The 13,020-nt window shown below is 40.8% G+C and overlaps 2 protein-coding genes across 3 annotated transcripts; one reads left to right on the plus strand and one right to left on the minus strand.

Annotated features, from left to right (window-relative positions):
- The first annotated feature begins 827 nt into the window (after window positions 1-827).
- On the plus strand, window positions 828-6,044 carry rad23b (RAD23 homolog B, nucleotide excision repair protein). The gene is made up of 10 exons (XM_079659847.1): window positions 828-1,044; window positions 1,880-1,961; window positions 2,662-2,741; window positions 3,246-3,403; window positions 3,515-3,567; window positions 4,214-4,341; window positions 4,573-4,696; window positions 4,823-4,950; window positions 5,265-5,444; window positions 5,560-6,044. The coding sequence occupies exons 1-10, from the start codon at window positions 979-981 to the stop codon at window positions 5,671-5,673; spliced, it is 1,113 nt and encodes a 370-aa protein (XP_079515973.1). The 5' UTR covers window positions 828-978; the 3' UTR covers window positions 5,674-6,044.
- A 2,063-nt stretch (window positions 6,045-8,107) lies between these two features.
- On the minus strand, window positions 8,108-12,436 carry klf4 (Kruppel like factor 4). 2 transcript variants are annotated; one of them, XM_079660142.1, is made up of 5 exons: window positions 12,127-12,436; window positions 11,918-12,022; window positions 10,433-11,288; window positions 9,521-9,688; window positions 8,108-9,095 (listed from the first exon to the last, which is right to left on the minus strand). In XM_079660142.1, exons 2-5 carry the CDS (start codon window positions 12,002-12,004, stop codon window positions 8,920-8,922), a joined length of 1,287 nt encoding a protein of 428 aa, XP_079516268.1. In that variant the 5' UTR covers window positions 12,005-12,022; window positions 12,127-12,436; the 3' UTR covers window positions 8,108-8,919. The 2 variants fall into 2 exon arrangements, with proteins under 2 accessions (XP_079516268.1, XP_079516267.1); XM_079660141.1 differs by having other exon boundaries at window positions 11,918-12,026; window positions 12,127-12,433.
- Between the last annotated feature and the right edge of the window lie 584 nt (window positions 12,437-13,020).

Genomic DNA, 13,020 nt, shown 5'->3' on the forward strand with positions numbered 1-13,020 from the left:
GCATATTATCTCCCACACTTAACAGTCCTCTCAGAGAGCTGTGCAGCATGTGAGACAGAAGTCAATAAAGCCTCTGAATACTGAGTGCTGAAAGGATAATATTGAAATTCATCCATGCTTGAAGGGCCTTGGATTGTTTGTGTTGACAGCTTAAAACACAAACTCAAATTCATTAATGGAAGCAATTTTGCACCACCAATGTTTGTCAATCTCAATAATAATACGTTTTTGTCACACGTATGTTAAAAGTTCACAGTATGTCAAAGAGTACAAAACCGAAGTGAAACATGCCATATTTTTTAACATAAGTACAACAACATTGTTGTTCAAAAGTACACCCTAAATCAGCCATGCGTGTTTGTGAGAGTATATTATAAACATTAGGCTGCATAATATTAATTATAAAATAAGAGGTATGTGTCTTACTTCACTCCATTAAAGGCAGGTTTTATGCTTTTGACTCTACTGGGCCTGCGATATTTTCATTGGACAGAGCCCTGTAATAATGCAAAAACTATCCTATGGTAGCATTTATAAGGTGGCTAAATGGCTGCATATGACAAACTACAAAATGTAAATGTAGCTCAAATATTAGTTTCAGTAATAGCAATCAAAAACGACATATAATATGCACCAAGATGGTGCCAATTGCTTATTTTTTGACGTGCTACCTAAAATTCTTCTAATTTGTTTTGAAGTTGAACACAATACTTGTATTTGTAATTGGGTCTCTTAAAATATAAGGTGAGAAATTAGTAATATTTCCTATTAAAAATTGCTAAAAAGAAAAAAAGATTGCTGCAGAGTTAAGGATAACCACTAGGAGCGCTGCAGCTTTAGTATGTTACATAGAAGAAGAAAAGCGAAAAGTCATGGCGGCTGACAGCTTGTAATGAGCCAACACAAACACACAAGCTTCTTGCAAGTTGGATCTACAACCTTTAAACTTAGCCCGGGGATAACAACTCTACCGACAAAATGCAGATAACTTTGAAAACCTTACAACAGCAGACGTTCAAAGTCGACATCGATGAAGAGGAGACGGTGAGAGTTGAGACCATGCATCCGTGAGGGGGGTGGAGTGGGGATGGATATGTCCTGGAACGGAGGACTTTATTTTTTAACTATTTCAAATTAGACGACCGATAGACGAGTCGGCCTAAACACCACTGATATATTTTAGCTTGCCTGACTCTTGGGGTTAATGGCGTTCATTTGATTCAGACTTGAGACAGATAGGCCCCTTTTAATTAATACTGGTCAGCAAAGTAGTTTGTATTGTCAGCATTTAGCCGTAGCCCACCTATGGCTCTATATGGGGGGTGACAAGATAGCATTACCGTAGACTTGCGTTTAGTGTTTGAATTGTGATCAATTAGCACAGTTGATTTTCTGTGGGATAAATTGTAATGAGTTACATGTAGGAGGCAGTACAAGTTATAACGTTAAAGGTAACGTTAGTGGCAACTTAAACTAGCCAATTTAGTGTAGTTGTAACGTTATAAAGCAGCACTAAGCGGTTATTGCTTCAGTCTCTTTCATTTACTTACTTGTTATGTCTAAAATATACTGTACATTTTTAATACAACTTTCCCCCCCTTTGTATGTAAAGAAAGCCTCTTTAACACGTTACTTTCGATGAGTTTCCATGTGGCTAACGTTGTGTGAAGTAAGCCACCATAGTTTACTAACACACATTTGAATATACTCGTGAAAACTAAGTTTTATTAAACTGGGATTAGATCAAATAAAATAAAACGTCGTTATGCGACTCAATTGTAATGTATTCAATGTTTGAATTACATACCTTTTTAAGCTCCAGTTTTATGAAGTGCACTTTGGACTTTATCTTCTAACTCGTGCTGTTTTTTTTTTACAGGTCAAGGCTTTGAAAGAAAAGATCGAACAGGAGAAAGGAAAGGAACATTTTTCAGTCGGTGGACTGAAGCTGATATATGCTGGTATGTTCCAATTTATTTTTAACCTTCAAGAAATGTACCCAAATACATGCCTTATGCTTATGTGTATTTTTGTATTGTGTGCTTTAAGCCATCACACATTTTAGTGATGTAAGCAATACGTGTGTTATGCTGAAACTTAGGGGGGGTAGGTTAGCAAAGCAAATGATGAGTGTGATATTAGTTTCTCCTGTTTTATATTGGTTACCATGTTATGGTGTATTCTGTACGGACACAGTGAGCCTAGATTTGTCACAAATGTTATCTATATTAGCTTGTAAATTGTTATGCACATGTCTACCAACTAGATTTGACTATGCTTTGAAAGTGCAGATATTTAGTCTATTCATTTATTTTAGACACTTAGTAATATCGTACCTATGTAAAACAAATCTCCTGTGCAATCAAGTGTTACTGATGCAAAGGGTGCCCTAATACAGTTTATAGGCACTGTGTATGTATCACATATTGTAGCTTTCAGACTAGGGGTTTAGTGTGACCTACTTAAAGTGGCTTCTCAGACATATACGCACATTTAAAAACAATGCAACAAAAGCAATCAGATGCGTGAGAAAGGCAGGCGGTTTCTCCACTCAACAACCTTCTATTCAGTGTTTACATATGATACCATCTATTGTTACATCCCCACATGTTACAAAGTTCATATCAGGTAAAGCCTTTCTCTGATTCATTTTCCTCTCAGGTAAAGTCCTCAGCGATGACACAGCCCTCAAAGAATACAATATCAATGAGAAGAACTTTGTGGTCGTCATGGTGACAAAGGTTTGTGAATTAAAAATGGTTGCATACCTTTTTTTCCAGGAAAATACAAAAAAAATGGTGTAGGCCCCTTACATATGAACATTTCTTGATTTTTCTCAGTTTAAATCATATTTATCTGAATATCTTTGGCAAAACAACCCAGTTACACACATCACCTTGGACTTCTGATGGACATTTTTCACTTTTCTTTTGACATTTCTAAATGAAACGACTAATTGAAAATTAAAGTTAATTGCAACCCTATTATGAATATGAGCTAACATGAAACTATAACCACCAAGCACACGTGTCTTTCTGTGGCTTTTGATTTGTCAACATTAACTTAGCAAAAAGCCTAAACTATACACACTCTCGACTGCTACATTCACAGCTATAACATTACTGCTTTCTATACACACACACTTTCTTCTTTATTTCGGCAAGGACAATTTACAAGAACGACCCATTATGATTATCAAGCGACACAGGAGAATTGTTTTTATGATGTGAAATATTGTCTGGCAGGCTAAAGCAGCCTCAGCCGCTCCCCAGGCTTCACCCACCTCCTCGGCTCCCAGCGCTGCCGCCTCCTCGTCCAGCTCTGACTCCACAGCAGAACGCTCCTCTACAGACGACAAGCCAGAGGAGAGGCCGTCAGCCGCTGCAGCGTCCACCACTGTGGGGTAAGGATGGGTGGGAGTGTGTCTCTAGATCTATCTGGCTTACGTGCGTCGTCCTTTGAGATGCATCGTGCAGATCACGCCTCACACATGGTCTGTTTCTTTCTCTTGCAGAAGCTCTGAGGCCTCGACAAACACACTGATTGATGAGGCAGTTTCAAATCTAGGTAAGGCTACAATTGGTGTTGGTCATTATTGTTTTGCATTTTATTTGTCAGATGTAAATGTAATTATAGATATGATATAACAAGTACCACACCCTTTGTTAGACAACAGTATTGTGGTTCCCTCAATGCCTTTTGGCTTAATCTTGTATTTGATCAATCTGTGCACCCACATGTAAACCAGGTGTCATTGTTGACAACCTTGTTTCTTGTGAATATCTATATCACACTCGCATGGATTTTTTTAAATCAATAATCAGATGGATACTGCGGCTCGGCCGAAAAACGTAATCCCACAGCTCCCCATGGCCACACGCTTTTAGCTTCACAGATATTGCTTTGCTCAGAGCAAATCCTGTAATTATTATGAATCATTGATGTGACTTTTCAGCTTTTGATGGGACATGGTAGAGAATTGATCTTTGTATGTATGCTACTTCCTATGACGCTCGTCCCCTGTCGCGCATTAAAGATGTTTGTTGTGTTTTATGAGACCTTAAAAACATGTAGGCAGCATGTATTCTGTTTAACAGCATGCTGGTAAATGTCTCAACAAATTCTAAGTGACCTTTAAATTATATCTTGAAATATGAGTTATTGTTTTTTTGGTCTGAAGTGGCGTTTCCTGTTCTTTGTGTGTCCCTTTTAGTGACGGGCCCATCATATGACGCCATGGTGACTGAGATGATGCTTATGGGATACGAGAGGGAGCAGGTGGTGGCAGCTCTGAGAGCGAGCTTCAACAACCCCGACAGAGCGGTGGAGTACCTGCTCACGGTGAGAGCAGTGTGTGGTCTGTGGCAAATGTGTCTTAGAGTAAATTGCTGGATCATGTAAATGAAGTGCCTTTTGAGTATGTAAGTTTTAGTCTACCTGCCAGTGACCTTCAGGACAAATGTTCCACCCTTAATAATCAGAATCCTGAAATGTGACCCACACAGAAGTACAAGCAGTTATGTGACATCAATATACTGTGTTATAATATATGGAATCTTTTTTTTCTTCCAGGGTATTCCAGGCAGAGATTCAGGCCTTGCAGCGGTAGTTCCTCCAGTGAGTGGAGTGTCTTCTGCACCCATAGGTGGCATTAGCCTTCCTGCCAACACTGGATCTTCACCAAGTGCTGGAGGAGGTACGCTGCCCTTACTATTCTTCATTTTTCAACAGCCTTTTTAAACCAATATTTTTTTTTGTCTTTAATATTCTCTGTGTCTGGCTTTTTGCTGCTCAACGTCTGACTAACATGTCATTGTTTCAGGCAACCCCCTGAATTTCCTCAGGAATCAGCCCCAGTTCCACGTGATGCGTCAGCTGATCCAGCAGAATGCCGCTCTGCTTCCTGCGCTGCTGCAGGAGATCGGCAGGGAGAACCCCGAGCTGCTGCAGGTGTGGGGGTGGGCTCGGGGGGCTCAACACAGCTCTGATTAAATGAGTTCATGGTCACAGCAAACACTAATTTTAAAGATCAAGATTACATCATAAGGAGTATTACTCAGTCTTTGAAAACAGTTGTACAGTATCCTGAGCTTTGTTGGACAAACATTATCTCAGTGTGGACTTGAGACTGATGAAGCCTTCAAATCAGTTAGAAGTCAGGATTTAGACTTTTTGAGGGGGGAAGTCGACCTAGTTTTTATTTGCGTATTATTTTTTGTTTTGAATATTACTCTCCGCGTCTAAACTTTTCATTTTCGTTGCAGGAGATCAGCAGCCACCAAGAGCAATTCATTCAGATGCTGAATGAACCCAACACAGATGCGGTGCCGGCGGGGGGTGCAGGAGGAGCGGGGGGAGCCGGGGGGACTGCAGGTGATGCGGCAGGCGGGAGTCAGATGAGCTACATCCAGGTCACGCCACAGGAGAAAGAGGCCATTGAGAGGGTGAGGCACCGTCACTTAGATCTGCTAAAACTATCTTTTTTAGACCTAGTTGAAGCTGGTAAAGCATACATTATCAAGTGTTTGGCTAACGTGCATCTCTCCTCTCTTATTGCAGCTAAAAGCGTTAGGGTTTCCAGAAGGACTCGTTATACAGGCGTACTTCGCCTGCGAGAAGAACGAGAACTTGGCGGCCAACTTCCTTTTACAACAGAACTTTGAAGATGATTAGATCGTCGTTTGGACCTTTTTCTTATTCCTTCTTCTACTTTTTGATTGCTTAATATGTGTTCAACAAGCCTTATACATTTCCAAGATAAGTCAAATGTGTACTCCTAACACTGGATCATTATCAGCTGGTGAACAAGAACAGGCTGTAGTTGGTGATCAGTTATAATGGAGGAACAATTCAAGTACAATACTTTTGCATCAGAAATCCCTTTTTTTAAACTTTAGTTAATGATTATAGTTTGCAAAATGTGTCACATTATAAATGCAGTTTGTTCGGGGCAGATCCGACAGTATTCATGCACTCTTATTGTTCTGTTTTTTTTAAGTTGACATGTAATGGAGATTTGAAAAATTAAAGCTGTGCACAACAAACATGCATTGCACTGGTTCTTATTTCACATCAGTATTCTGCATTGACATCAAAAGTCTGGAGAAGTGTTCTAAACATGTATATACTTTACATGCATGTGGTAGAGTTAAGTTTCAATGACTTTAAACGGTCAAATAAAGACTTCAAAGTAAGTATAAGGACTGCCTTTCCTGCTGGGATTATATGGAGTGACTTAAATATGAAGTCCGAAGAAGAAGCTTAACATTAAACACTTTGTAGTAAACTGTTCCTATGCGGTATTGAATTTCATTTTTCGGTGTTGACCCAGTCGATCATATTTATTTTTTGTTTCCTGGTACATAAACCTCCCCTCTGTTTATGTAGGGGTTACAAGTATAGAGTTATTTAAATGTACATTACAGAAAGTGAATAACAATGCACTTTCAAGCCTTGTAGCTTGAATACAATGATGTGCATTACCTCCATGTTTGGGTTAGATGGATTTGTACTGCCTGAGCTACATTACTTAGCCACAATCTTCAGCTGTTATTTGGCTACATTAAAGTGTGCATTCATCTTGGAGTCAATATATTGGTAGGTTATGACTTAAAAAAAGGACCAGAATTGAATCATTAAATTCATGTATGTAACTGTTAAAGTTTACTCTTAAAAGTAGAGAAGGATTCAGTTGCACGTGCGCCTTTCAGTGTCATTACATTACTTGTTAGACGCTTTTATCCAAAGCGACTTACATACTCAGTACTGTGGACAATCCCCACAGGAGCAATGTGGGGTGAAGTGTCTCGGACACAACGACATGCTGACTGCAGTGGGGTTTAAACCTGTGACCCCCTCATCCGAACACCAACGCACTAGTCCACTGCGCCACACGCCTCCCAGATAGGACTCAAAATAAGATGTTTTGACTTAACAAGACATTGTCATCTGCATGCGACCCCCTGCTTATATTTTATAAGTTACCTCAGGGTTGTTAATGCACGCCAACATCTAGAATTATCTTTACAGTCCTAAAAAGGGACTTTCCTCAATTTAAGAATAAAAGCTGAAGACGAGCCCTGAGAGTGCTTCAAACTGAAGTGACCTGTAGGGGGCAACAGAGACCAGAGCATGTCTCAGAGTGAGCTGTTTGTCACGAGATGAGAGAATATCAGAGGTGTATTTGTTCTTTTGACCGTGTATGAGGTTAATGTAGCAACATTTATTTTTATTAATTAATAGTTTAAGTATAATGGTGCCTTCACTTTACTGGCTCACTTAAGTCAGAGTTTAAATACATATTTTAAAAATGCATGTATACATACAGTATGTCCTGCTCCTTTTTTAAAAAGCATTTATCACTACTACTAATACGTTATTTGTTTAGCGTGTGTGATACAATTGTAAGACTTGTTTTGTGACATGTTATGTTGCCATTATGTACAGTAGAATTATATGAACATGAAATAAATAGATAACTGTTCATTCCACATCAGCACTTCAGATTCAAAATAATTTGAAAGTTTACTAATCAACAAGAGGTTTGTCTTGTTTTTGACCAAATCATGACCTATATTTCTGTTAAGAATCAAGTGAGGAAAAACATAACTATTAACATCGGTAAAGCATTATGCAAATAACCTTAAATATTATAATGCGCAGTTTTGTTGAAACAAAGCATATAGCTGGATACATTACATGATGCATAATCTTTTCCAAACACAATCTCCCTGCTGCTTCTTTGACTTTATTTCATGTTGTGCTCCAGAGAGCTTCAGCAGATTTGGTGTCATCTCTGAATGTCAGCCAGTAACTCGGTTGTCCTCCTATTCTTCCCCCTGACAGGTGAAAAGAGAACCCCATGGAAACAGGACATTGTGGGAGAGGCTTTTAAAATCTTTTTAACGGCAACATTGTGATAGTTTGCCTGAGGCGATACAGCTATTATCATGGGGGATATTGTGTGTGAGCTTAGCTGCCATTTAAATGCTTCTCCATTACACTTCCAGGGAAATACAGGAGGATTTTTGATTGAAGAGTATAAAGGTCATTGTTATTTTCTTATTTCAAATACATTTTATTTTAATATAGTGTAAAATACAAAACATTAACAAAGCATTTTTATTTACAAATGTACAAAATGCAAGATTATATTACATATTTTGGCTATAAACAAAAATCGTTTTGTTCAGAGTTACTCATTCAATACAAAAATATGAATGTCTCACATAAATTATTGCACTTCGCAACTGCAGTGCATTGAAGATTGCCATCACCATATAAGTGAAGTGTTCACCTGATTGAAGTCAGATTGTGGAGGAGAGGTTTCTGAGAAGCACACAAACAACCATATGGCACTTTTCATAGTGTTCACCCTTTTTCTATATTTTCCTTAGTCTTTGGTACCTTTCTTTAATAAAAACAACTTTCTTCAGAGTCACTGAGCACCCTTCTCTATAAATTAACATTGTACCTGAAATCTATAGAATTGCAGGTGAAATGTGTATATAAATATAGATGTCTTTATTAATACAGTATTTGGAACAGTGTGTAGTTGATAAGAGCCTATATTGGCATGCTGCTGGTGTAAGGCCTCTGGAGATGTTTGTCTGTTGCTCCTGGTTTCCCTGACAGAAATACACTTCCAGTTAAAAAGCTGTTGGCACCTGGTCCTCCAAGTTTTGTCGGTTAAATAAGACAAATTCCAGTTTGGTCCCTTTCATAAAAGTTTACAACCCTGACAAAAAGCTCTTTTCAAGTCAACTGCACACCCTCTGTTTATGCTGTGAACACCACAGCTTGTCAGGTTGCTTGACAACGGCTTGAAGGCAAATTATGTTTTTGGTAAAATTGGTAAAGTCAGGGGTTGTTTCTAACATATTTGTGTTTTTCTTTGGAGCCTTCATACATCGCCAAGTCTCATAAGTGTCTCTTCATATGTAGAGCGAGGTGGTCTGACCTTGAGAAGGCCCGGTCACATTTCTGACACTGAAACGGCCGGTGGCCCGTGTGTTTCCTGTAGTGGCGTGTGAGCTCGTCCGAACGTGCAAACTTCCAGCCGCAGCCCTCCCAGTCGCAGTGGTAAGGCTTCTCCCCTTTGATGGAAAACACAATACACACATGGAGCAGTTAGTGAGGTTACACCGGCTCAACCTCCATTCACCCCCCCCCCTCCAGGAAAAAAGAGGTCCGGGCTGTCCAACAGCTAGTGTATAAAAGGCCAAGCTAATACGCCTGGGGTTTGTATTTGAGCAGGGATCAGTGTCAACCTGTTTCACAGCACCTGCCAAACAAGTCCCCTCCCCCCCACCCATATAATACCCATTCAAGACTTGATAATCCACTGTTTGTTTTGGGTATTAATTAGCTCTGAACAATGTAAACAGTAGGAAAAAGCTGCATTAAACAGTTAGTTAAAATAATATACTTTTTTCTTGTTAAGAATATAAAAAGCTGCCTGCATGTGTCATCCTTTATTCAAACCAGATATAAATGGCTGACAGAAACATACAGTTCATACCTGTGTGTGTGCGGTGATGTGCTTTGAGGTGGGAGCTCTTAGTGTACGTTTTCCCACAGCCAACATAGTCACAAGTGTGTGAGGCGACTCTCTTCCTCGGCCAGGAGCGCCTGCCACGTTTGGGCTTTGGTTCCTCCGGTAAGTCCCCGCTGGAGATCATGAGGGGATCTGTGGGGTCAAAACATCATCGTCATCATCACGGCACCAATATTCAGGGCTTAAGTACTTCAACAACAAGGATGATCATTTTTGAAAGAGAACATTTGATCACAAACGCATACTTCGGTATACTGTAGTAGAGTTGCAATATGTCTCTTTAAATTATATAACTATTTTACTTTGAGGTACATCAAGATGGAACATAACATCGTAAAATCGTTTTTTAAAGTTGAAAGTGTGAAAAGTAAACGTAAAGGGACACAACAATAGAAAATGAATACTGATCCTATAATAACAAACAGATATCTGGTATGTTTTGTTTGACATCTGTTAATCTCCTTTTATGGGTGGTTGATATTTAATTGCTCTTTTTGCTGCATTTTTAGTGCAGTCAAATTATTATTATTATTATTATGCTGCTGTGTTTATTGTATTTTTGTAACAACAAGATCCTTCGGGATCAATAAAGACTTATCTTATCTTATCTTGAAAGAACTTTATGATGAAAACAAAGTGTGTTGGACAAGACCATGGCATGTAGGTTTCAATCCAAACTTCTTATAATTAAAGCCCTAAAGGAAGAATATAATAAGATGTATTTTACTCAGATCCACAGACTTTATATCCCTGCTATCTAAACCGCTATGTGAGTTTTTTCATCCCACATTTAAGTCACTGCATTAGTAGCTGTAATAGATTACAATAAGGGTATAAAGACGTTCTAAATAATGAGGAAAATAAACGTGTTCTGACCTTGGTACTGCAAGGAGGAGGGCTGAGGGAAGGAGGTGTAGCCCTGCGGGGAGCTGTGGTGGTATCCCTGGGGGGGGATCTGAGCGTGGGGGTGTCCCAGGATCTGGTGCTCCCGGCTGAGAGGATGGTCCGGTGAGAGGGACGAGGACGAGGATAACCTGCCGCCTGTCATGGATCTCCCCCCGCCTGGGAAGTCATGCAGCTCCAGCTGGCAGGGGCGCTGCTGCTGGCCCCCCCGGCCCATGTGTAGGTCGATGGGCTGCGAGATGGTGCAGTTACTGAGGTTCTCCTGCTTTATCCTGTGGCATGCAAAGGAAGGCGAGACACGAGGAGGAGTGGGGTCTGACACCGCAGCCACGCAGGCTTTGCTTACATTCAAGCCTTGGCTGTATTCCCCCATGTCCATTGTTGTCTTTACCACAAATTTGCCATGTAGGCTGGTGGGGTGGAGGTATGCCGGGTCCAACTCGGGTCTCATGAGCTCTGCCACAAAGCCTCCAGAGGGCGAGACGTCGCTGATGTCTGGGATGGTGTAAAGGAGGTCACTGGAAGTGTCCTGAGGGGAGGGGAGAGGGTAGGATGAGGAGAAAGAGCTGGGGGAAGGAGACAGAGTCTGGGCAGAGCTGCATGCCATGGCCTCCTCCTGCTGCTGCTGCTGTTGTTGCTGTTGTTGTTGCTGCTGCTGTAGGATAGAGTTAGAAAGAATAAAGTCGTAGTCCAAGTCCAGGTCAGGTTCTTCTTTCAAGGACATGCTGGGGCTCGTTGTGCTGGTGGCAGTGGGACGATCTGGGTCCGAGCGGCTGCTTCCGGTTGGCACACTGGGTTTCTTAAGATGGGACAACTCCTCCTTCCATCTCTACAAGAAAGTTAAAGAGGCGTTATCGACTGCTTTCCTGAGCTGCTTGTTGGTGTGGGAAAGATACAGAGAGTAGTTGAGAATATCAAGCTGTTTTACTTAGATACGAGTGCTTGTTTGAATAAATAAAGACATCCGTCTCCTCTAAGCTTCAAAAGGAAAAGAAGATAGATCTGAACAGTGATTATTTTTTGACAGCTAGGCTACAGAGCTCAGACTAATGGAGCAAGTGTCTGTGGTACTTCCTATAAAACACATTATTATCACTCACGAATACACTGGAAAGCACTAGTGGTTAAATAGGTAACACTTGATTTAGGAAAACAATGTGTGGCCTATTGAACAACTCACTCTGTATAAATAATAATAATAACAGTGGGTGTCAGGATGTTTTTCTAAGGAAGGGTGCAGTATCCCATGTGCGCCTTTAACTGTCTCCATGATCGCTAGGAACCTGCTGGAGTGTAAACCGGTGCACGCCCCAGCAGCGTGCTGTCAAGCTCTGACTGCGCATAATAACACGGGAGCGACACAAAACAACTACACAGTAAAAAGAACACAGGTTACACAATTCTCTAACATATCGGTGTTATGTTATTCGGCATAAGAAGTGACCACAGGCTACTTACCAAATTGCCACTTCCTATAGATTTGCTCTTGAGAGTGGGGTGGCTGGCGAACGTGGAAATTGAAGGGAGAATACCTCCTAAAGCCATCTCGACGTCATTTGCAGGCTGCCTGAAATAAAAGAGAATATATTGTAAATCCTTGCGGAGAGATCCTGGAACAGTAAGTAGTCCACAGGTAGATGTGCATGAAAAGTTTCTCAGGTCCACACCTCATCAATGAGAATCGGTATGCGGAGTCCTCTCGGCGGATCTTCGCTGAACTGGGTTCAAGATCCCGGGTTTAAAGTTTCTGCTCCGCGTTATACTATATTCCAGGACATGCTGCCGCTGCAGGGCGCGCCGGGGAGAAGCAGACACACCGAGCGTTTTTTAAACACTAACAGATATTTGGTAAGGGAAGACAGAGAGGCGACGTACGGGGGAACCCCTTGCGCCTGTTGCCATGCAGGGACCGGCGGCCTGAACTGAGGAAGCCGCGCTAGATGTATCCTTAATAAACTGGAGCAGGATGGTAGACCACGCCCTCGTTGCTTGGATACAAAACATTAGCGCAAGGCTCTGCACGTGGGGGAGGCAGGGGTGAGCGGGGAGGAGAGGGAGGAGAGAGAGGGTTGTTTGTAGCCTATTCATAGCAACGGCACCTATCCTTATTCTGTGATCTCTGAGAAAATGTAGGTGAAGAAGCGCATATTTCTCATACATGAGGATAAGAGTGAGCAATATTTTCATAAAGTTAGGAGGGTCACGTGCAGGCATGGTGACATCTGGGTGGTCAAACATGTTTCCCTAAAAATAATAATAGGCTCATATTAATTAAATATATCTTAATTAAATACAACTTTGTCATTCATGCTCCACGTCTTTGTTGTGACAATAGACAAGTGCAATGATTTTACCAAAGGTAATCATGCAAAGTATTGTGGGTAGACGTTGGGTTATCATTACACCACTGGATTGCAATATGTTTCCACCCCCATAGCACAGATGTAAGCACAGTTTGCAAAGCAAGATAATAGTGTTTTAATGTTTATCCTTATATTATTTATTTTTTACTTTTTTAAAGCTGGTAGCACAATAAGCCTATATCTCCACATTATGCATGT

This window comes from Notothenia rossii, assembly GCF_949606895.1.
Source record: "Notothenia rossii genome assembly, chromosome: 11".
Classification (NCBI taxonomy): domain Eukaryota; kingdom Metazoa; phylum Chordata; class Actinopteri; order Perciformes; family Nototheniidae; genus Notothenia; species Notothenia rossii.